Source organism: Psammomys obesus, unplaced genomic scaffold (assembly GCF_907164565.1).
Source record: "Psammomys obesus unplaced genomic scaffold, mPsaObe1.curated_primary_1811, whole genome shotgun sequence".
In the NCBI taxonomy this organism is placed as follows: Eukaryota; Metazoa; Chordata; class Mammalia; order Rodentia; family Muridae; genus Psammomys; species Psammomys obesus.
This window is the reverse complement of record NW_026596460.1, coordinates 4,939,356-4,963,197: the sequence shown is the minus strand read 5'-3', so window position 1 is coordinate 4,963,197 and position 23,842 is coordinate 4,939,356. Positions and strand designations below refer to the sequence as shown.

Genomic DNA, 23,842 nt, shown 5'->3' with positions numbered 1-23,842 from the left:
AGGAAAGGAAAGGAAAGGAAAGGAAAGGAAAGGAAAGGAAAGGAAAGAAATTCTTTTTAAACATCAGATCACTTTAAAGCAGAATGTAAAGTAGGAGAGTGTAATGACCCTGACAATTGGATGCAGAGTGACGAAAGATACATATAGGCCAATGCTCTGTGAGTCACAGCGATGAAAACTGCAAACATTCAATTACTATGTCACGTTGCTTTTCCCTTTGTTTTTGCAAGTAACAAAAACTAACAATGTGAAAACTTATTTTCATAGCAGTCATCTCTGTTAAGGTCTCAATATTTTTACCAGGAATGATGTGTAGAATTTAACAGGCATTCAACAAACTGTGTATGAACAATGTAAGAGATACTGTACACTCGAGAAAGTGAACAATAAAAACACTCTTTTGCTGCTGTTGTTCCTTTCATTGCTTTGGACACTCAGATACAGGGCGTCAATAGCACAAACAATTCTCAGTGAGGTCAAGCAACTTGCTCATGAACTCACGGCAAAAAAAGTGAAAAACTGAGGCTTAAATCTAAGCCTGTCTGATAGTATTAGAAATACTATCAACAGATAAATAAATAGCTCCATAGTAACACATCTACAAATGTATCCTTCATAGCAAAGCATAAGATTTTAGAAGCCAGAGTCAAAAATAAAATTTTACTAATATTAATTCATCTTTATGAAATGAATTAGAAAATAACTAATACTTAAAAGTTGTTTGTTAAAGGAAATTTATTTTTACTTGCTCAACAAGACTACTGCCAATGATTATTACTTAAATCTATTAAATCTTTTCAAGGTTTCATTTTTTTCTCTAAAATTATAAAAACAACACCTCATGTCATCTTTTATTTCTAAAATTTTATTAGTATATTCTAATTTAATTAAAAATAATGACTAAATTAAATGTATTAATTTAATGTTTTTGCATTCAGATTCAAAAATTTTCTATAGCCATATGTAAAAATATGAGTACATGTAAAATACACATATTTTTATATTAACATAAATTATAACATTTTTGGATTGTTTGGTAAGTTACATTTTTTGTATATCAGTGCTTTCAAATGTCACTTTGAACTGACTTAACCAGATTATAGCTATCTAGTCGTATCCTCATTAGCCAAAGAGTAAAAGTTTAGGTTGGACAGCAAGAGTTGGTTTTAGTGGTCTATCACACACCATGGTAATGATTATAAACACTTCTGTGTATTTCAAAATTGCTAAGAGGGAAATTGCAAATGTCCTTACAACAAGCAATGATAAGTATTGATGTAACAGCTATGTCAATCCTTTTGACTATGCATCCCATAGGTATATAATACATGTATAAACATCATGGCTATATATTCTACTCCATATATATATGTATATATGTATGTATGTATGTATATATGTACGTACGTACGTATATATGTATGGCGTGAAGCAAGCCTGTTCATCTCATGGGCATCTGGAAGCAGAACGTAGGCAAAGAGCTACGTCCCTCTAGGGAATGTCCTCAGTGTTCTGCTTTCACAGGCTGTTGCCCATGTCCTAGTTTCTATCGCCTTCCAATAATGTCACCAAATAATGAATCCATCAACATTGGTGAGGTCAGAGCCAAAACCCCAGGTGTTTAATGCATACACCTGTGAAAGACATTTCATATTCAAATTGCAACATGACATCAAGCAAAAGGAGGGTACCTAAATGTGATCAAGATGCATTTTCTTAATCTTAAGGGCCTTGATAAAATAGTTATGTAAAATACAATTTCAATGTTGTAATTATAGAAAATTTGATGAAGATTTAAATGTTTATAGTTGAAAAGTCATCACTCATCCAAGTTATATACTACCTGTTATCACATTGTTTTCTAATGTTCAAATTCCTACCTGCATATGTACTATTTCCATGAGTTTGCCATTTTTTTTTTTTTAACAGAATTGTGTATCTTAATATGGTCTATGGTATCGTGAGTATTTTGCTTTTCTTTTAAGGTCTCTGAACATATGACTTTTAATGACCACATAATTCTTCACTCCATGACTGTAGTCATGGAGTCTTCCGTTGCAGACAATGTATCTTACCATGTTTCACATAATAGTCACAATATTGCTAAGAAACATGTACAAAATATATGCTTCATAGTTTACTTTCTGCCCCTGCCCATGTGTTTTCTTTTTCTGCCTTTACAATGCTTCTTAATGAGGTCCCTGTACCCCATCTCTGTCTCTGAGGCAGTTTCTTAGGAATCCAATCTGAAACATGGCAATGCTAACAAAATTCCACATTCATTTTTCCTGTCAACCAGTCATCCCAGTTCCACGGACACCGCAAAGTTACAAAGATACATCTACCAGGCTACCAGAGTATTCACTGAAGCCCATCTGTGTTAGTAAAAATACTGGGAAAATAAAAATTCATCCTGAAAATTCAGAAGTGTATCATTAAGGAACTTAAGAACGGAGTATGTGATGTCTACGAATGGACGAACAATAGAACATGCCGGGAGTCGTGGCACTCTGTTATGTAGCCACACCCAGCTTGGTGATCCAGAATACTATTGAATGGAAAAAGTAAGTGGAGGAAAATGGAGTGTGCCACTACTTTCTCAAAGAAAGAGGAGGATACTGACACATATCTGTATGTCTGCTCAAGTATATAAAGAAATAATGAAGGATTAGTAAATTTAAACAGGGAGGGGAGGAGGAAACAAACAGGGAGGGGAGAAGGAGACAGAACATTCATAGGTCTTAAACTTTATTTTTGAGCTACGAACTATCTGGCACAATTCTAAAAGGTTAAATAGCAAAGGCAAATAAACCCCTAGGAAATATTAAGGTGCTTCCAAGTGTTCTCCTGGTGCTTCCAGGTACCCTATGTGCTTTGAGGAAAAAAAAAAAATCATTGCTGTGGTTTATGGCTAAAAATTATTTGCGATGTTTGACTACCTTCTTTGGCTTCTCCATCTTTCTTCTTCCCCACTTAGAGCAGTTTTTAGGAACTTCCCACACACTAGCCTGTCCAGGTCAGCTTACTGAGAACCCACCTGCAAAATCTCTCTTCTTGGGACATCCAACCTACAAAGTGAACTTGGTAATGCTAGTAAATACTGCAGAGACTTTGTCACTCAGCAAACCCACCTCATTTTGCTGTTGTCATTTGAATTTCGCATCTGTTTATAGTGTATAGTATGGTAAAGCGAGTAGTTCATTATGATGGTGTCTTTCAAAATGGGGGCATAATGGATCTCAACAAGAGAATATGGAGAATCAATAATATCCTTGTGGTCCCAAATTCAAATGAGAAATAACAGTATGAACACTTTGATGTATTATTAATCCTAAAACAGAGAGATAGTTCTTAGATTTGATCACTTGGAAGGTCTATAGACACTGATCAACTTAGTTCCAGTAAATATGTCCCACAAAAGGACAGAATCCCTCGGGAAATCATTGACAGCTGCTCTTGACAGGAAGTACACGAGTGCCCTGTAAACTCTCACACCAAGTCGTAAGGAAGCCTGACAGTGACTGTAGAAGGCATCGGTGACACCTCTGTGGTTATGTTCTCAAGAATTCGTGTCTTTAGAAATATATATCAATGAAGATGGTATGTACCCATGTGCTGTTTCAAAATAATCTGAGGTGAGGCTTTAGATTAAAGGAAAACTACTGACCTCCATATCAGGGCTATAAAACAAGCTTCAAAAAACCTGCCTTCTATGGAATTTGAAAGGCTTGAGTCAGGAGCTGGTAAAGGCAGGCAATCTGGCTTCTCAATTCTGTGCATATATCTGATTATGGGCCTGCTGCATCCAGCCCCTTCCTCTCCCCACTCCCCAGTATGGGAACTGTCTCTCAGACCACACAGACTGAGCTTCAGGGCTTAGAGGAGCCAACCTCTCAGATCAATGAATTCTGCTCTCAACATTTTGATGTTGAATTGCATCTGCTATTCCACCTTTGTCCACTGACTTATTCCCGTAGCAGATGAGTACGACTGACCATGAGGTGACTATTCTTGGGGTTGGGTCAAAACTTCCCAGAGAAATACTGGACTGTTCTTTCTACTTTTGTGTGTATTTGAGTGCCATGGGAAGTAAAGCTTGAAAACACAAAACTGGGAAACTTCAGATCTAGTAGCAAAGATGGAAAATGTAGCTAGAGATGAAGAGAGACAGGCCTCCTTTACTGAAAAGGTGAGTTCTTTGAGGCAATTGAGAGAACTATGGTGCTCAGATTTAACGCCTGGAGACATTTCTTTGGGTTCATGGGTTCTGCTGAAAGAACTATTATGATTTGGAAGCATGTCATGGCTGTGCTCCAGTTAAACACTATTTACAAAAGCAGGGGGCTGGCCCGCAGGCCTGAGCTTGTCAGGTGGCTGCAAGGAATCAAAGCCAGATTAAAGCAAATCAGATCCATCTCTGTGTGCCTGGTTATCTCTGCCTCTCCCACCTTCTCTGTAGGGAAGGAATCTCAGTACCTTCCCTAGGGCTGAGGGCCCAGGGCACTGCTAACTGCTCACTCCATACCGACATTCACTTTCTTCTGTGGGGCAGGATTTTAATTTCTTCAGAGGTGCCCATTTTAAAATATCCTCGGATCCCCTGGTGGTTACATTTTGACCACCTGATTAAGTTTTGTTCACTAAAGTATCAATGGAGATCCATTTCATGGACAGGACCATTAAGTAAAACAGATTATCTTAGTAAGTTTAAAAAAACTGATAGACCCAGCTAGTGTGTCTGCTCCAGGAATCATTGCCTGGGTGTGATTACAGAGCCTGGAACAGTGCTGGCCATCTTGTGACAGAAGGTAAGAGCAACAAACCACAGTGGAAATGAGGACATTGTGGAGACACTGCCACAATTCTAAAACTGGGTTTCATGCTTCAAAAGAAACATAAACTCAGAATCCACTATGGTGAATCCTTTACATGAGGAAAAAGCATAAGTCCTTAATATCTCAAAACCCCAAAATCTAAAATTAAACTCCTGGTCCCTCTTGTCTTAGTAAATGACATCATTTTTAATCACAATGAGCAAAAATATCAAGTCCTCTTTTCCGTTTCTTGCTCCATATCCAGTCCATTGACCCAGACTGCTGGATTCTGCCTTGGGAGCACATCAAAAACTATATCTCTTCCCAGTGGCTCTGCTACCATCATCCTAGGCAGGTCATTGGCATTTCTCACATGGTCTATTTCAGGCCTTCTATGGGTGGCCTCCTTGCCTTTGCACCTTCCCACTATTCAACAACTATAGGGTTCCTTTTGAAATGGCTGCATCATGTCAATCTTCTCTCTACATTCCAACCTGTCTTTACATCTCACAACTAAAATATCTGCTGTTCTATCCATGGACACAGTTCTGAGATGAACTGGCAGTGCAACCTTCATTTACACATCTCCAAGCACTCTGGGTTCTTCAACGTTCCTGGAATATGCAAATCTGGCTTCTGCTTAAGGTTTTCCCGCTCCCCAGAGTTGCTAGCACAACCCATTTCCTTATTCTGGTGTCTTTTCAAATGGTGCTTTCCAAGTTGCTCATTTGCTCCTTGGCACTCATGGCCATTGTCTATACTCTGCCCTCTCCTATGTTGCATTTGGGAATACATGATCATGGCTGTGCTCCTGGAAAACATGATTTACAAAAACAGGGGGCTGTCCCACAGGCCTGAACTTGTCTTGGCTATAAAATCAAAGCCAACGTAGAGCAAATCAGATCCATGTCTGTGTGCTCCTTTATCCAAAATTCTGCTGAGTTCCTCTCAGGGGAGGCAGAGTGAAGCAGGAAAAAAGAATGTCCTAAGATCAGTGGCTACTTCAGATGTTATCTCTGCTGAGCACCATGTCTTCTCCAGGACTCCAGCTAACATCAGACTGACCTCTCATCTCCGGTCTTACTTCTGTTTGGTAGACTGATCATGGGTCCAGTATCTACAAGCTGTCTACCACACTTGAGCCCCAGAAATGCCACCATTTCCCTCAATCTGTTCAACTATTTGACCTGAGGTCCAGACCTACATGGGTTTCTAATATTCTTCCCCCTGAAGAATGGTTCTGTATGTTAAATTTCTTTTGTTTGGAGCACCAAAGAATTCCAACCAAACTTGGTTATTATGCTTTCCCTGAAGTGGTTAAACAGCCTTTACTCTCCTCTTGTTCTGATACCTCACATCATACTTTCCTCTCTTCATGTGGCTCTTATCAACATCTGCTGTCATTCTTATCTATTGGTTTGCTTACCTGCTTATTTTTCCACTGATATGTAGGCTTCGCAGTAGCACACATTGTTTTCATTTCTGCTACATTCCCAGGGTCCAGCATAGGGCTGGGCCCAATTGTAGATGTTCACATAGATAGACCAGTGTTTTCTGAGGTATTTAGGACACTGATAAGCACTCTATGCTTCAGGCGTTACATGCGGAGATGCAATAGCAAATAGGTCGACCTTTTCTCTTAAGTGGATGATTGCTTTTCCATAAAAGGCAGTGGCTGGGAAGACCATCTTTTTTGTGTGTCTTGATGCATTTTAGTGGCTGTTTCAGTGACCATGTTTTTTATTTGCAGCAATTAGAAAACAGTAAAAATTACCTTGAACTGGATAGGCTACTCACTGAAAAAGGGATATCAGCATTATTTTAAAAGAATTAGAATCTATGAGGGGCTGGGATGGTACACTCACCTGATGTGCACTGGGATTCTGGGTACCTTCTTAGAGATCTTGAACCGGTCTCTATCCCCATAGACATCAGTGAAATACACTCCAGCCACACTTGTCACCTGGTTCCCAGGGAAACTGAACAGCACCTTGTCACTACCATGTTGACTGGCCCAATACCAGGCCTGACCCCCAATGAGCAAGCCTCCACCACGCTTCACAAACTGGATCAGCTTCTCAGTCAAGGTGTCATTGTAGGCATCAATGCAGTAAACTCCCAGAGCCTCTCCTGGTTCAGGCTGAAACAGGGCCTCTATCCCAGAGTCACCCAGGATGTTAACTAGTGATGCCAAGGAAGAATGCACTGCAGTGGGAGCCCCTGGGCAGGGACAGAGCCAGCTCACTGCATTGAGAAGAAATGGAGCCAAGCCAGCATGCATCAGGTAGCCCTCATGGGATACTACCACAAGACGGCCTTGGCCATAGAATGAGGCAGCAATGAGCACCTGGCCCTTGTCATTCACCATCACTGGGAAGGCTGCCTCCCCAATAAGAAGGAGCTCACTGGGAATGGGCTCTTCGGGAAGATCCCAGCTGGTCACTCCATTCATGAGAGTGTCAAAAGCAGCATCAGGTGTTGTTGCCATGGTTCTACCAGTTGCTGCAAAGGAAGCAGAGACTCAGGTTGGCCAAAACTTATTGAGGAACCAGTAAAAAGGGCCATTAACTAAATGAACTCAGTCTGCAAAATAAATTAGTTTCTCCCACTGAGGATAAAATGAGGAAGGAAACAGACAAGGACCCCACTCTTATGACTCAATATAAAAGAAGAGTTGGGGGGGGCAAGATGGCAGCGCTGGGAGGACTTTCATTCTGAGCAGTAGCACAACAGGATTGGAGTGACCAGCAATCAGAACTCGCAGCCATAAAACACAAGTGATTGTGTTTCACAGGTGAGAGGATACCCCACAGTGGGGGATTCAATCAGCTTTAACTCACCCGGCTAAACCATGGAAGAGATCCTGGTTCCGCCAGATGCTTGGTCGCCAGCCTAGAGCTACACACCAGCGTGATCTGGTCACTGTCTCAGACTGAACTGTGGGCCCAGAACATCACAGACTGGATTTTCCAGTCGAGAGATAACACCACGGAGCAGGAAATGATTGGGACTGACCTTAGGTCACCCAGACATCTCCTGGAAAAGACTCGGGTTCAGCGGGCGCCCCAGGAGCCAGCCCGGAGCCAGAGCCCAGGACCCAGGCGCCTGTACAGAGCCCTGCCTGCACACCTGATTTGCCGCCTCAGATAGAACTGTGGGCCCCAGGGCACCAGGGCACCAGAGACTGCGTTTCACTGTCAGGTGCAAACCCACAGGGAGGGAAACAGCTGGTCTGATCTCAGAGCACTCGGCCGACACCCCCACCCTGAAAAGGTCTTGGGAAAATTATCCAGTTTAGGCAGATGCCCAGGCTCCCAAAGGCCAGAAAGGCGAATCCAGGGGGGGACGTTTGTGCCTGTGGGTTCTACTCGCCACCCCAGACAGAACAGCGGTCCCCAAAGCGAAGACTGAGAGTCTCTGGCAGGAGGAAACCCCCAGCAGGGGGATCATCAGGTCTAACGCTCAGGACACCCAGCACCAAAAGACTCTAGGCTCTAGCTTTCTAATGCAGACAGGAGCACTGTGCTCAGCCTGCATTAGATTCACGCAGACTCTAGGCTCTAGCTTTCTAATGCAGGCAGGAGCACTGTGCTCAGCCACCATTATTGAGTACCCCTAGGGCACTGGGGCACACAGCTGCATCCTCAGACCTACAAAAGCCAGAGAGCCATTACAGCAGCCCTCAGATACTGTGCCAAGGATCAACCAGTTATCCCTAGCTAGACTGACAAAACTGTGGGAATCCCTGCTCCTTCAAGAGGGCTGCACCCACAGCATCCTGACCAGAGCAGTGCCTGCAGCCGCCATCCCAGACAGGTACACACAGCTTCTGGTCCAGAGTGAGGCACCCAGCCTCCAGACCAGAGCGGCGCCTCCAGGCGCCAACTCAACCTAAGTGCACATTCTCCAGGCTCAGAGCGGAGCACTCAGCCTCTGGCCCAGAGACTTGCTGGGTGCATCTCCCACTTTCCCAGAGAGAACTGTGTGCCCATGGATAACAGACTGAGTTTCCCTGTTGGGAGAAAACCCCACAGCTAGGGAATCAGCATATTCTTCAAGAGGACTGTACCTGGAAAACTGTAACAACAGCAGTAGCTCACTAAATTTATAACGAGAAACCCAGCAGTGGGGCAGCTGTCTTGAGAACTTCTATGGGTAAGAGATCCCCTCCTGGCTAACAAAGACCACAGCTACTACTCAGGGCTATACACCTGAGGTGAGCAGTGGCAATTCCTGAGAAACACTGGCCATACAGTGACCATAACCAAAAAGCAGAGGAGGACTCCTTCAGGAAAAATCATCTTCCGGCCAAGAGGATTCTCCCTACCTCGAGACTCCAGGAAGCACAGAAACTAACAGCCAACACCTAAAACAGCCCAATGGATAGAGGTCAGCGTGAAAGCTCAACCAACAAAAGACAGAGCAATATGGCATCTCCAGAACCCAGCCATCCAGGGGCGAACAGCCCTGGACAACGCAGCATAATAGAAAATCATGAAGATGACCTTACATCTATGTTGATGAAGAGGATAATAGAGGAAACAAATAAAATATGTAAAGAATTAGAGGAAGATAAAACCAATCAGATCATGGCTATCCGTAAAGAAATGGAGGAAGTTAAAGACAAGCAGATGATGGCCATCCGTGAAGAAATATGGGAAGATGCAGCCAAACAGCTTGTGGCCTTCAGAGAAGAAATAATTAAATCACTGAAAGAAATAAAAGAGACAGAGTTGAAGGAACTAAAAGAAAAAGAGGAAAACACAATCAGACAGGTGAAGGAAGTAAACAAAACAACTCAAGACCTGAAGATAGAACTGGAAAAATTAAAGAAAACACAAATGGAGGAAATAATGGAGAGGAAGAATTTAGGGAAGAAAACAGGAACTACAGAGGTAAGCATAACCAACAGACTACAAGAGATGGAAGAAAGAATCTCAGGGTAGAAGATACAATGGAAGAAATCGATGTATCTGTCAAAGAAAATGTTAAATCCAAAAAATTCCTGACACAGACAGTCCAAGAAATCCAAGACAATATGAAAAGACAAAACCTAAGAATAATAGGTATAGAGGAAAAAGAAGACTCCCTTCTCCAAGGCCCAGAAAATATTTTCAACAAAATCATTGAAGAAAATTTCCCCAAGTTAAAGGAGAAGCCAATAAGGATACATGAGGCCTACAGAACACCCAACAAATTAGACCAGAAAAGAAAATCCTCCTGCCACATAATAATCAAAACAGTAAGTATACAGAACAAAGAAAAAATACTAAAAGCTTCAAGGGAAAAAGGCCAAGTAAAATATAATGGCAAACTCATTAGAATCAAACCTGACTTTTCAACAGAGACTATGAAAGCCAGAAGGGCCTGTACAGATATCATGCAGACCCTAAGAGAACACAGATGTCAGCCCAGGCTACTATACCCTGCAAAACTCTCAGTCCTCATAGACGGAGAAAACAAGATATTCAATGACAAAAAAAAAAAAAAATTTAACAATGCCTACACACAAATCCAGCATTACAGAGAACACTGGTAGGGAAAATACAACCCAAGAAAATTAGCTTCTGTCAGGAAAAAACAGGAAATAATTAACCTTACTACAGTAAAACAAAAAGCAACCAAGCACACAACCTTATGAACACAGCCAACATAACATCAAAATCAAAGGATCTAACAGTCACTGGTCATTAATCTCTCTCAACATCAATGGACTCAACTCTCCAGTAAAAAGACACAGATTAACAGAATGGATACGTAAACAAAACCCAGCAATCTGCTGCATACAAGAAACACACCTAAGGCACAATGATAGACATTACCTGAGGGTACAGGGTTGGAAGACGACTTTCCAAGCAAACGGACCCAAGAAACAAGCAGGAGTAGCCATTCTAATATCTGATAAAATAGACTTTCAACCAAAATTAATAAAAAGAGATGGGGAAGGATAATAAAAAGAGATGGGGAAGGACACTTCATACTCATCAAGGGAAAATTTCACCAGGAAGACATCACAATCCTGAACATCTATGCCCCAAATATAAGAGCACCCACATTTGTAAAAAAAAAATTGATAAAATTTAAACCGCATATAGATCTCCACACATTAATAGTGGGAGACTTCAACACCCCACTCTCAACAAAGGACAGGTCAACTAAACAGAAATTAAACAAAGAAACAATATCTCTGACAGAGGTCATGAATCAAATGGACCTCACAGACATTTACAGAACCTTACACCCAAACACAAAAGCATTTACCTTCTTCTCAGCACCTCATGGAACCTTCTCCAAAATAGACCATAAAGTTGGTCACAAAGCAAGCCTCAACAGATATAAGAAGACTGAAATAATCCCTTGTATTCTATCTGACCACCATGGAATAAAGCTGGACTTCAACAACAACAGAAATAGCAAAAAGCCTACACACTCATGGAAACTGAACAACTTGTTACTAAATGACAACTGGGTCAGGGAAGAAATAAAGAAAGAAATTAAAGTCTTCCTAGAACTCAATGAAAATGAAGACACAACATACCCAAACTTGTGGGACACAATGAAAGCAGTGCTAAGAGGAAAGTTCATAGCACTAAGTGCCTTCAAGAAGAAATTCGAGACAGCTCATTCAAGCAACTTAATGGCCCATTTAAAAACCCTAGGAAAAGAAGAAGCAGACACACCAAAAAGGAGTAGACAGCTGGAAATAATCAAACTCAGGGCTGAAATCAATCAATTAGAAAAAAAATAAAACAATTCAAAGAATCAATGAAACCAAGAGCTGGTTCTTTGAGAAAATCAACAAGATCGACAAACCCTTAGCCAAGCTAACTAAAAGGCAGAGAGACACCACCCAAATCAACAAAATCAGAAATGAAAAAGGGACATAACTACAGACAATGAGGAAATCCAAACAATCATTAGGACTTACTTCAAAAGTCTATATGCCACAAAATTTGAAAATCTAAATGAAATGGACAATTTTCTTGATTGATTTGACTTACCAAAGCTGAGTCAGGACCAGGTAAATCAATTAAATAGTTCTATATCCCCCAAGGAAATAGAAGCAGTCATCAAAAGTCTCCCATCCAAAAACAGCCCAGGACCAGATGGCTTCAGCGCAGAATTCTACCAGACCTTCAAAGAAGAGCTAACATCAATTCTCTTCAAACTATTCCACAAAATAGAAACAAAAGGAATATTACCAAACTCATTCTATGAAGCCACAGTCACCTTGGTACCTAAACCTCACAAAGACTCAACAAAGAAAGAGAATTTCAGGCCAATCTCCCTTATGAACATTGATGCAAAAATACTTAACAAAATACTTGCAAACCGAATACAAGAACACATCAAAGATATTATCCACTATGGCCAAGTAGGCTTCATCCCAGGTATGCAGGGTCGGTTCAATATATGGAAATCCATCAATGTGATCCACCATATTAACAAACTGAAAGAAAAAAAAAAAACACATGATAATCTCCCTAGATGCTGAAAAAGCATTTGACAAAATCCAACATCCATTCATGTTTACAGTATTGGAGAGATCAGGAATACAAGGCACATATCTAAACATAGTAAAGGCGATATACTGTAAGCCTATAGCCAACATCAAACTGAACTGAGAGAAACTTAAAGCAATCCCACTGAAATCAGAGACAAGACAAGGCTGCCCACTCTCTCCATATCTCTTCAACATAGCTCTGGAAGTCCTTGCTAGAGCAATAAGACAACTAAAGGAGATCAAGGGGATACAGATGGGAAAGGAAGAAGTCAAATTATCACTATTTGCAGATGATATGATAGTATACATGAGTGACCCCAAAAACTCTACCAGGGAACTCCTACAGCTGATAAACACCTTCAACAATGTGGCCGGATACAAAATTAATTCAAAAAAATCAGTAGCCCTCCTATATACAAAAGACAAAAGGGCTGAGAAAGAAATTAGGGAAACAACACCTTTCACAATAGCCACAAATGACAAAGTACCTTGGTGTAACCCTAACCAAGCAAGTCAAAGACTTGTATGAAAAAAATTTCAAGTCTCCGAAGAAGGAATTAGAAGAAGATATGAGAAGATGGAAAGATCTCCCATGCTCATGGCTTGGCAGGATTTACATAGTAAAAAAGGCCATCTTACCAAAAGCGATCTATAGATTTAATGCAATTCCCATCAAATTGCCAACACAATTCTTTACAGACCTGCAAAGAAAAATTCTCAACTTCGTATGGAATAACAAGAAACCGAGAATTGCTAAAACAATCCTCTACAATAAAAGATCTTCTGGAGGTATCTCCATCCCTGATCTTAAGCTGTACTATAGAGCAACAGTTATAAAAACTGCATGGTACTGGCATAGAAACAGAATGGTGGATCAATGGAATCGAACAGAAGACCCAGAAATAAACCCACACACTTATGGACACCAGACACATTAAATCGGCTAGAAAAAAAAGTGGGGAATACCCTAGAACTCATTGGTACAGGAGAGAACTTCCTGAACAGAACACCAACAGCACAGGCTCTAAGAGCAACAATCAATAAATGGGACCTCATGAAACTGAAAAGCTTCTGTCATCAAAACAAAGAGACTGCCTACAGTTTGGGAAAGAATCATCACCAACCCTTTATCTGACAGAGGACTCATATCCAGTATATACAAAGAACTAAAGAAGCTGAAAAGCAGCAAACCAAGTAATCCACTTAAAAAATGGGGAACAGAGCTAAACAGAAAATTCTCTGTAGAGGAATATCGAATGGCAGAGAAGCATTTAAAGAAATGCTCAACCTCATTAGCCAATAGGGAAATGCAAATCAAAACGACCCTGAGATTTCACCTTACACCTATCAGAATGGCCAAGATGAAAAACTCAAGGGACAACACATGCTGGAGAGGTTGTGGAGAAAGGGGAACCCTTCTCCACTGCTGGTGGGAATGTAAACTTGTACAACCACTCTGGAAATCAATCTGGCGCTTTCTCAGACAACTAGGAATAGCGCTTCCTTAAGATCCAGCCATACCACTCCTAGGCATATACCCAAAAGAGGCTCAAGTACACAAAAAGGACATTTGCTCAACCATGTTTGTAGCAGCTTTATTTGTAATAGCCAGAAGCTGGAAACAGCCCTGATGCCCCTCAACTGAAGAATGGATGCAGAAACTGTGGTACATCTATACAATGGAGTATTACTCAGCAATTAAAAATAAGGAAATCATAAAATTTGCAGGTAAATGGTGGGACCTGGAAAGGATCATCCTGAGTGAGTTGTCCCAGAAGCAAAAAGACACACATGGGATATACTCACTCATATAAGCATACAACATAGAATAAACCCACTAAAATCTGTACCTCTAAACAAACTAAGCAAAAGTGAAGACCCTAACTAAAATGTTCAATCCCCATCCTGAAAGGCAAAGAGGATGGACATCAGAAGAAAAAGAAAACAGGAAACAACCTAGGAACCTGCTACAGAGGGCCTCTGAAAGCCAGAAGAAGAAAACAGGAAACAACCTTGGAACCTGCCACAGAGGGCCTCTGAAAGCTTCTGCAGTATAGACTGTCAAAGCAGATGCTGAGCCTGATGGCCAACTGATGGGCAGAGTGAATGGAATTTTATGTAAGAAGTGGGAAATAGTAAGAGCTGGAGAGGACAGGAACTCCACAAGGAGAGCAACAGAACAAGAAAATTTGAACACAGGGAACTTCCCCGAGACTCATACTCCAACCAAGGACTATTCATGGAGATAACCTAGAACCCTGACAATGCAGCCACTTCTGATGAGAACTGATAGACTAAGATCAGAAATAAGGAGATGAGGACCTCCCCTATCAGTGGACTTGGGGAGGGGCATGCATGCAGAAAGGGGGTGAGGGTGGGACCGGGAGGGGAGGAGGGAGGGGCTTATGGGGCGATACAAAATGAATAAAGTGTAATTAATAAAAGTTAAAAAAAAAGAAGAGTAGGGACAATAAATTAGTAGTCTTACAATTAAATACAAATGCAGCAATTTCCAGTAGCTATTGATGATGGAATACAGACCAGTCAACAGAAAGACTGCTTTAAACTGTATAACAGGAAATACTTGGCCAGAAGGAGGCCTTGAAGCTGAAACCTGAAATGCTGTGGGAAGAGTATTTATTTTGGTAAGAAGCACACTAGTGTAGTAGTAGAGCCAAGGGCAGAGAGGAACAGGATCTGGTTGACTTAGTGTTTGTTTCAGTCTTTCAGACAAAAGTGTCACATGACCTGCTAGAAAATGCATTAGTTAAGGCCACATGACTTTTCAGAAACTGCATTAATTCGGGCAGTCTTGCATACATTGTTGGAAAGGGCTTCAAAATGATCAAATCTGCCCTAGTGGGAAGGCTCCTGCTTTTTACTATCTGGCCAGGGATCTTTTCTAATTCTTCTGAAGCCTGATAGGCTGACAGCTGAACTTACTGGAGGATCTCTTTCAGAGGTCCCACCTGACCAATCCCCCTGGCCTGAAGACCATTGTTTTACAAATTAGACTATGCAACGGTGCAGGTGTGTGTGCTGCTTCCCTCTCTTCTTCCTCTTCTCCTTTCCCTGAGGGTGGCAGGTGCTCTACACATCTCCTCTACTCCCACATCTGAGTAGCTCTCCATGGGGGACCTCCTGTACATTCATGACTGACAGGCAGCCCTCCAATGGCTGTGAGCTGATGTCCTAAGTTAGCTTCAGGTGCTGGAGGGAGCCATGGACACAGGTCCAGTGCCTGCCTCGGGTGCATCCTACACATTCCCTGGAAGGGCTGAGCTCTGAAGCTAGACAGCCAGCACTCATCCTTGTTGGGCTCCTTCTTTCGTTTTTTGTTTCTCCCATTTTCTTCAATTGGCTTTTTAGGGTCTCTTCCCAAATAAGTTTCTGGGGAGAACCTAGACATATCAGACTCCTTATGTTCCTCCTGTCTCCTTTGTTCCTCCTGTTCCCATGAACTGTTAACAGCTCATGTTGCATGTCTCCTCTCATCTGTCCTTAGAGGCCAATCAACTTAGCTCATGGCCATAACCAGATTGAGTTGACCTGGCCTGGGTCTGAAGAATGCATTCCCATTTATAAGTGAGTATATACCATGTGTGTCTTTCAGGGTCTGGGTTACCTTAGTCAGGATGATCTTTTCTAGCTCCATCCATTTGCAAATTTCATGATTTCTTTGTTTTAAATAATGGAGTAGTATTCCTTTGTGTAAATGTGCCACAATTTCTTTATCCATTCTTTGGTTGAGGGACATCTAGGTTGTTTCCAAATTCTGGCTATTACAAATAACACTGCTATGATCATAGTTGAGCAAGTGTCTTTGTATGGTGGAGTGTCTTATGGGTATATACTCAGGACAGATATAGCTGGACCTTGAAGTAAAGCTATTTCAAATAGTCTAAGAAAGCACCAGACTGATTTCCAAAGTAGTTGTAAAAGTGTACGCCCCCACCATCAAAGGAGGAATGTTCCCCTTTGCCAGCATGTGCTGTCCCTTGATATTTTGATCTTAGCCATTCTGATGGGTGTGAGATGGGATCTCAGAGTTGTTTTGATTTGCATTTCCCTGATGACTAAGGATGCTGAAGATTTCTTTAAGTGTTTTTTGGGTGATTAGCCATATAGGACAGGATAAGCATACTAGGAGCCACAAACTAAAAGAAGACAGGTAACACAGAGGATCCAAGGGAGAATGCATAAATCTCACTCAGAATGGAAAAGACAGAGTTAGTGGCTGCAGAGGTAGGAGAGGAGATACAGAGAGTTAAGAGGGTGGAGAACAGACCTGGGGAGAGCAAGGACAGAAGGACTGTAGAGAAAGAGTAACTGAAGGTGAAGTTATCTCTGTGATAAACTGTAGACCTAAGTCAGGGTGAGCTCCTGGGTGGCTATGAAGGGGACTCAAGCAGAGACTCCTAGTAGCAGAGTCCATAGAGACTGAAAAGCACACCCTCTATTAAACAAGCCTCCTAGTAGAGGGAGGAAGGGAGTGAAACACCAACCCACCCACAAAAACTGCCTACAAGATGTGCAGAGATAAAGATAGAGCAGACAGAGATTGAGGGAATGCCCAACCAATGCTTGGCCCAACGAAAGACCCCTAACACTGTGAATGATGCTCTGTTAAATTTGCAGAGGGGACCCTGACAGAGTTGTCTTCTGAGAGACTCTACCCAGCATCACCTCAAAACAGATGCTAAGACTCACAGCCAAACATTGGGTGGTGAATTGGGCATCTTGTGGAAAAGTGAGAGGAAAGAGAAAAGGACCTGGAGGTGACAGGAGCTCCACAAGAAGACCAACAGAGCCAACTATCCAGGGCCCAGAGCAGCTTGCTGAGACTGAAACATCAACCAAGGACCATGCATGAACTAGGCCTAGACCCCCTACAAAGTTGTAGCATATGGGCAGCTTAGGCCTCTTGTGGGTCCTCTAGGGAAGGAAGTGGGGACAGCATTGGACATGGACTCACTTGCCAGCTTTTTGATCAGTTTCCCGTGGAGGGCCTGCCTTGCCAGGCCACAGGGGAAGAGGACAAGCTCAGTCCTGATGCAACTTGATGAATGGGGGTGGATGGAAAAGGGAGCTCCCCTTTTCTGAGAAAAAGGGGGGAGGAGGAAGGGTAGGTGAGATTAGGAGGGGATGAGGGGTGGGCCTACAACAAAGTGTAAAGTGAATTTAAAGAAAGAAAGAATGAATGCATTCCCACCTTCAGCATCATTGCCTAAGAGTCCTGCACAACCCTTAGGTTTCAGCCACTTCTGTGAGATGACATGTCTGTTGGCCTTGGCAGGTCTGCACTTGCCTCACCACCTCCACTTCCCGTCCCACTTCCTAACGCTGCTCCCAAGAAAGTGAATTGTGTGAAGTTCCGCTTAGAGGTGGAAAAAGGCAGCAGATACATCAGTTCGTTTGAGAAGAAAGTCCTCACTTTTCCCCAGCTTGGCACAAAAAAAGCAAACAAAAACCACGTGGGTAATATGTCCCGGTACGACAGTCCCACCACACTGTAACTAAATGGGCTTGCACACGCAAACACACATCTTTATCAAACTCGTGACTCAAGTTCAAAGAAAGGAGATAAATGAGTTCCGAGTTAACAAGAAAAGTGTACCAGTCAAAAGAAACTGAAAAAAAAACAGACCTGTAAGAAGACACACTGACTGTCGGGAATGGCGTCCGGTAGCTTTCTGGCACTTTGAGGAGGGTTCCCCCGCAGCTTCGTTCTAGCGCTCAGACACCCAGCCCCAACCGGTCACAAACCCGGGCCGGAAAACTCGTACCAAGGAGGTTGCCTGCTGAGCGTAGCAAGCAGACGAGTGGGCGCTGCTTGAATGAGGGTATGCCCGGGGGCGGGGCCTTCAGGGGGCGGGGCCTCCAGGGGCGGGGCCATCATGGAAGAAGGTTGTCAGAGTAAAGGGCTTTCTAGCAGGCCAACTTGAGTCTCGGGGGCGGAACTTCTCAGGGGCGGATCTTTTCCAGGGGCAGGGCTATCCCGCCAACTGGGCTGGTTATGGGCAGGGCTGTCCCGGGAACTGGGTTGGTTACTTGTAGGGTTTTCTGGAGGGGCGGCCTTCTAAAAGCTGTACTATTCCAGAATCCAGGCCGCTCGGCCGCACCCGGAGGGAACGATGATCCACGTGACGCGAGTCTCACTTTGATTAGGCTGGCGAAGACCTGCCCGATTCTCGACCCCACCCTACCTGGAGAGAGGAATCTCCGCAAAGCTGTTGACAGACCAAAGTGGTGGAAACTAAACTCCAGATCTTCAGTTAATCATATTCAGAGCGAACATCACCTAACAGCTCCACCGCCAGATCCGGAACCTGGCTCCAGCTGGCTCGGTGCCGCATCAGGGCTTCACTGCGCGGTTCGCACCCCCTAGCTCGGGCAGTAGGGCCTGCCGCCTCGTGGCCAACACTGGCTGTGCACCTGTAGGAGTCTGCTGGAAGGTTAGACTAGGCATTTTGGCCTGAGACTATGCATAGAAATCTGGTTCAGGGTTATTGTTACCGGGCAGAAAACATGGCTGTGAAACTAATCTGGAAAGTTAAAGTTATAGAGTGGATACTGCCTGAATTTTTGCCCCAAGTGGGGTCGGGGTGAGGGTCAGAATAATGAAGGTAGAAGAGCAGGTTAGTGTGTCAGCTTGAGCACAGCTTTCCATAGCAGTATATTGCTTTTACTTCCATGATGTGTTGTTTGCTTTAGTTTCTCGAAGGAAAGGAAGGGGACAGCGAGAGAAATAAGAATATTTAAAAAGAGGCTTTAGATATTTGGGGCTACCACTAGCCATATATTTAAGCATTAAGATTTATAAAATTATGTGTTTATTTTTTAATCGCCATGTGCTTGCTTATTTAAAAGCAGTGCTTATTCTCATAAATATCATATTGAATTTTCACAGCAATCCCTTTGTCCTGTCAAGCGAGCTTCATTTCCTTTATAAAGGAATAGCATCTTCCCCAGGACCTTGCTGACAAGTTGTCCATCATTTTGTGTTTTTATTTTTATTTTCATTTTCCTGACAGTTGGCTTGGCTAAACTCTGTTCTCTGCTTTTCTGTATACACGGGATGGTCTTTCCGTCACTCCATCCTCTGTTCTGCCAAGAAGGGTCAACACTGCAAAACAGCTTCTGCTGCTGGCACTTCAGGTCCTTCCCTAGCCATGGGGGGATGCCTTCCCCTTTGACTTCAGTCTACAACGGGCAACTGTTGACTGTATTTGTCTTTGGAACTTTATCAAATATATTTTCGGTTAAGTTAAATTTTGCCTAGGGCTGTCTCCCTACTTTGAGATCTTGTATACTAAACTTTAGTATTATGTGCCCCCACCACCAAATTGCCAAATGAAGTTTCAATGAAAAGTATCTGATAATATAACTGTATTCACAGGGAAAGCATTTAAGGAGACCATTAGAGGGGGCTCCCAGCCAAATAACTGGTACCGTCATGGGAAGAAAAGGAGACAGGAATGCAGAAGAAATACTGTGTGGTGACTTGGTGAAAAGGTAGCCACCCACTCGGAAGCCAAGGAGAAATGCCTCAGCAAAAGGCAGACTGAATCCCCCCAATCTCAGCCTGCTGGAACCAGAGCTGCCAGAAGTGCTTGCGTTCAAGCCACCCTGTCTGTGACAATTGTGGCTGTCCTAGTTAAGCAACACACATGCCCTTCCCTTCCTTTAAGCAAGTTACAGAGTGGTAAAGATGTATTTCTTGGGAAAATCAAGTTAGTAGTTTTGTACTGCTGTCTGGGTTTGCACAGATGCAGAACAAATCGGAGAGGGTGGCGGTTGCTAAAATGTTTGCACCCCAGAGATTCTATCCCTAGAACCTGCATTAAAATGTTGTATGTGAAGTTGGACTTGATCAGTGGGGGGGGAAAAAAAAAAAGAGACAAAGCTGGGTGGGTGGATCTGGGAGGAGTTGATGATGAGGTTATGAAAACGTACTTTACAAAATTCTCAAGGAACTAATAAAAACACTTATTATCCTTAATTGGTAAATAAAATGTTGTACATGCTTCACCCTTGTCAGCACAGCACCACAGAGACAGCAAGACAAGGATCTCTGGGACTCTCTGGATAGTCAGCCTAGCCTAACTGGCAAGCCCCAGGCTAATGAGAGAGCCTTTCTCAAAAGGAGGTAGACAGCATCTCCGAGGAAGGTACTGATTGTCCTTTGGCCTCCATATGCACACTCACATATGTGATCCCCACACGTGTACACGCACATACATACACATGCATAAAATTGTGCTCTGCTACTGATTTGGTTTTAGGGTGGAAAATACATTTGCAAGGTTCACTATTGCAACCAAATCATTTCCTCCTTTCATGTACTGTCAATAAGAACCAATAAATAAAATTTAAAAGAACACACAATATTAGCGATAAGAATAAGAAAATGTGAGGATGTTTATTAAACTGTGTGTGACCCACAAACACACACACACACACACACACCCCTTCTGAAGTAGCCAAGAAACCTCAATTTTAGAAATTGACTCATGTAAATGTACAAATGGCGATTTAACAGAAGATGTTCATGGTCAAATTATTTCAAATAAAGTGAGAGTTCAGAATGACCTACTAGAAGATGCAGACTGCAGCAGATTGGCAGGCTTGTGTAACATGCACTCTCGCCATCAGATGTGTTGGTGTCATAGCACCATCCAATCAAAGTTCAGTGCTGATCACACTAGCTGCCATTCACTGTCTCTCTATAACCTTGGAATGCTGACCTAGACACACATCTTCCACATGGGAGATTTCTGATTGGGCCTCACTCTTCATTGACGATGTAGTTCCTATTTTCCCCTTGAATTCTGGCCCAATTAGTTCCCTTTAGATTTGCAGAATGCAGATTGATCATCTTACCCAGGGTCCTCCTTCTTGCTTGGCTTCTTTAGGTGTACGGATTTTAGTATGTTTATCCTATCTTATAGGTCTAGTACCCACTTATAGGTGAGTACATACCATGTGTGTCTTTCTGCTTCTGGGATATCTCACTCAGGATGATCTTTTCCATTTCCCACCATTTGCCTGTAAATGTCATGATTTCTTTGTTTTTAATTGCTGAGTAATATTCCATTGTGTAAATGTGCCACAATTCTGTATCCATTCCTCAGTTGAGGGGCATCTGGGTTGTTTCCAGATTCTGGCTATTACAAATAAAGCTGCTATGAACATGGTTGAGCAAATGTCCTTGTTGTGTACTTGAGCATATTTTGGATCTATAGCTGGATCTTGAGGAAGCACTATTCAGGCAAATGGGATGGTCATTGGAAGAGGGAGAAGACAGAGAACAGGACAGAGAACAGGAGCCTACCACAGAGGGCCATTGAAAGACTCTTCCCAGCAAGGTATTAAAGCAGATGCTGAGACTCATAGCAAACTTTGGGCAGAGTGCAGGGAATCTTATGAAAGAAGGGGGAAATAAAAAGACCTTAAGGGGACAGGAGCGCCACAAGGAGAGCAACAGAACCAAAAAATCTGTGCCTGGGGGTCTTTTCTGAGACTGATACTCCAGCCAAGGACTATTCATGGAGATAACCTAGAACCCCTGCTCAGGTGTAGTCCATGGCAGTTCAGTGTCCAAGGGGTTCTCTAGTAATAGGATCAGGGACTATCTCTGACATGACCTCAGTGACTGGCTCTTTGATCACTTCCCCCTGAGGGGAGAACAGCCTTACCAGGCTACAGAAGAAGACAATGCAGCCAGTCCTGATAAGACCTGATAGGCTAAGGTCAGAGGAAAGGGGAGGAGAACTTCCCCTATCAGTGGACTTAGGAAGGGGCATGGAAAGAGATGAGGGAAGGAGAGTGGGATTGGGAGGGGATGAGGAAGGAGGCTACAGATGGAATACAAAATGAATAAGCTGTAATTTATAAAAAAACAAATGAATTAAAAAATAAATTTGCAGAATGTACAATGGCCCCACTGTCAAAGATAAAATTCCCTCTAAGAAATCAATTTATTTTTCCTTTCTTCTCTGAGTCATCATGTCCAGGAACATAGTCTGATGCATTTTTTAAATTTTTTTTACTGTTTATTTATTTATTTATATTTTATCTAGTTATCTTTTATTAACTCTATATTCCAGCTGTATCCTGGTCCCTCATTCCTTCTCAAACCCTCCCTCATCTCCTCCCTGCCCCTTTCCAAGTCCACTGATTGAGAAGGACCTCCTCCCCTTTCATCTGACCCTGTTTTATCAGGTATCTTCAGGACTGGCTTCAAAGTCCTCCTCTGTGGCCTAGCAGGACTGCTCCTTCCGTAAGGGGTGGGGAGGTCAAAGAGCCTGCCATTGAGTTCCTGTCAGAAATAGTCTCTGTTCCCCTTACTATGGGAAACCAAATTGGTTACTGAGCTACCACGGGGTTCATCCGAGCCGAGGTTCTAGGTTATATCCATACATGGTCCTTGGTGGAGTGTCAGTCTCAGAAAAGACCCCTGTGCCCAGATATATTTGGTCCTTGTAGAGCTCCTATCCTCTCCACGTCATACTAACTCCCCTTCTTTCCTATGATTCCCTGCACTCTGCCGAGGGTTTGGTCATGAGTCTTAGTGTCTGCTTTGACACACTGCTAGGTAGAGTCTTTCAGTCTGATGCATTTTACTACCCACTGTCCACTCTTTTCTTTTTCCAGTTATATAGTGGACATTATCTTCTTTTCAAAAATAATTTTTTGTTTATTATTATAAATGCATGTGTATGCTTGAATATATGTATGTGCACCATGTGTGGTCAGGGACCTGCAGACCCTCGAGGAGGGCATTGGACTTTCCAGAACTGGAAGTTTAGGAAGTTGTGAGCGGATGTGGGAGGCAGGAACCAAGTTCTAGTCCTTTGCAAGAATAACAAGTGCCTTTTAATTTCTAAGTCATCTCTCCAGCCCGATATTAGCTGATATTCTAACATGTGGAGAGCTGCTTATTTGTCAGGCTGCTTTGCTATTGAGTTTTCAGCGAAAAACATGTTGTCACCTTGGCCTTCATCTTGAGACAGAGATAAGCAGAATTTTTTGCTTTAATTTTTCTTTAATTTGTTTGTGTGATCTTGGAGATCACACAAGTAGTCAAAGTAAATAAGTTTGACTTCTTGATGAACCCATTCATTATTTTGAGGTGCTTTGCTCTGACTAAAGAAAGGAGCTGTGGAATAAACCAGGCTGCTGCTGTTTTTACTGACAGCCCTCTGGAGCTGATCCTGCATGTCATGTGTTATTTATTTATTTATTTATTTATTTATTTATTTATTTATTTATTTATTTTCAATCCTCACCCCCCACTCAGGAACTGTTCGACTCCACCAGTGGGCTCTGGCACTAACAATTACATAAACAAATGTTGATAAATAGCTAGTGTCTGGCAAATGTCTATTGAAGAGAGGATATATAACTTGTTTTTGGAGGACTGTTGTACATCTGATTGCTAAAAAAAAGCACACATTCAGATTTTAGAAATAATATTAAGACTAAACTCAGATGAGAAGACCTATTATAATCTCAAAACATC

General features: G+C 42.5%; 1 protein-coding gene across 1 annotated transcript in view; it reads right to left on the bottom strand.

Moving 5' to 3' along the window:
- Nucleotides 1-18,126, bottom strand: part of LOC129669978 (TRPM8 channel-associated factor 2-like) — a 30,068-nt gene extending 11,942 nt beyond the window's left edge. The window contains 2 exon segments of the mRNA XM_055598345.1: nucleotides 6,680-7,316; nucleotides 17,966-18,126. Coding sequence (XP_055454320.1) covers nucleotides 6,680-7,302 — 623 coding nt within the window. The 5' untranslated portion in view covers nucleotides 7,303-7,316; nucleotides 17,966-18,126.
- Nucleotides 18,127-23,842: the final 5,716 nt, after the last annotated feature.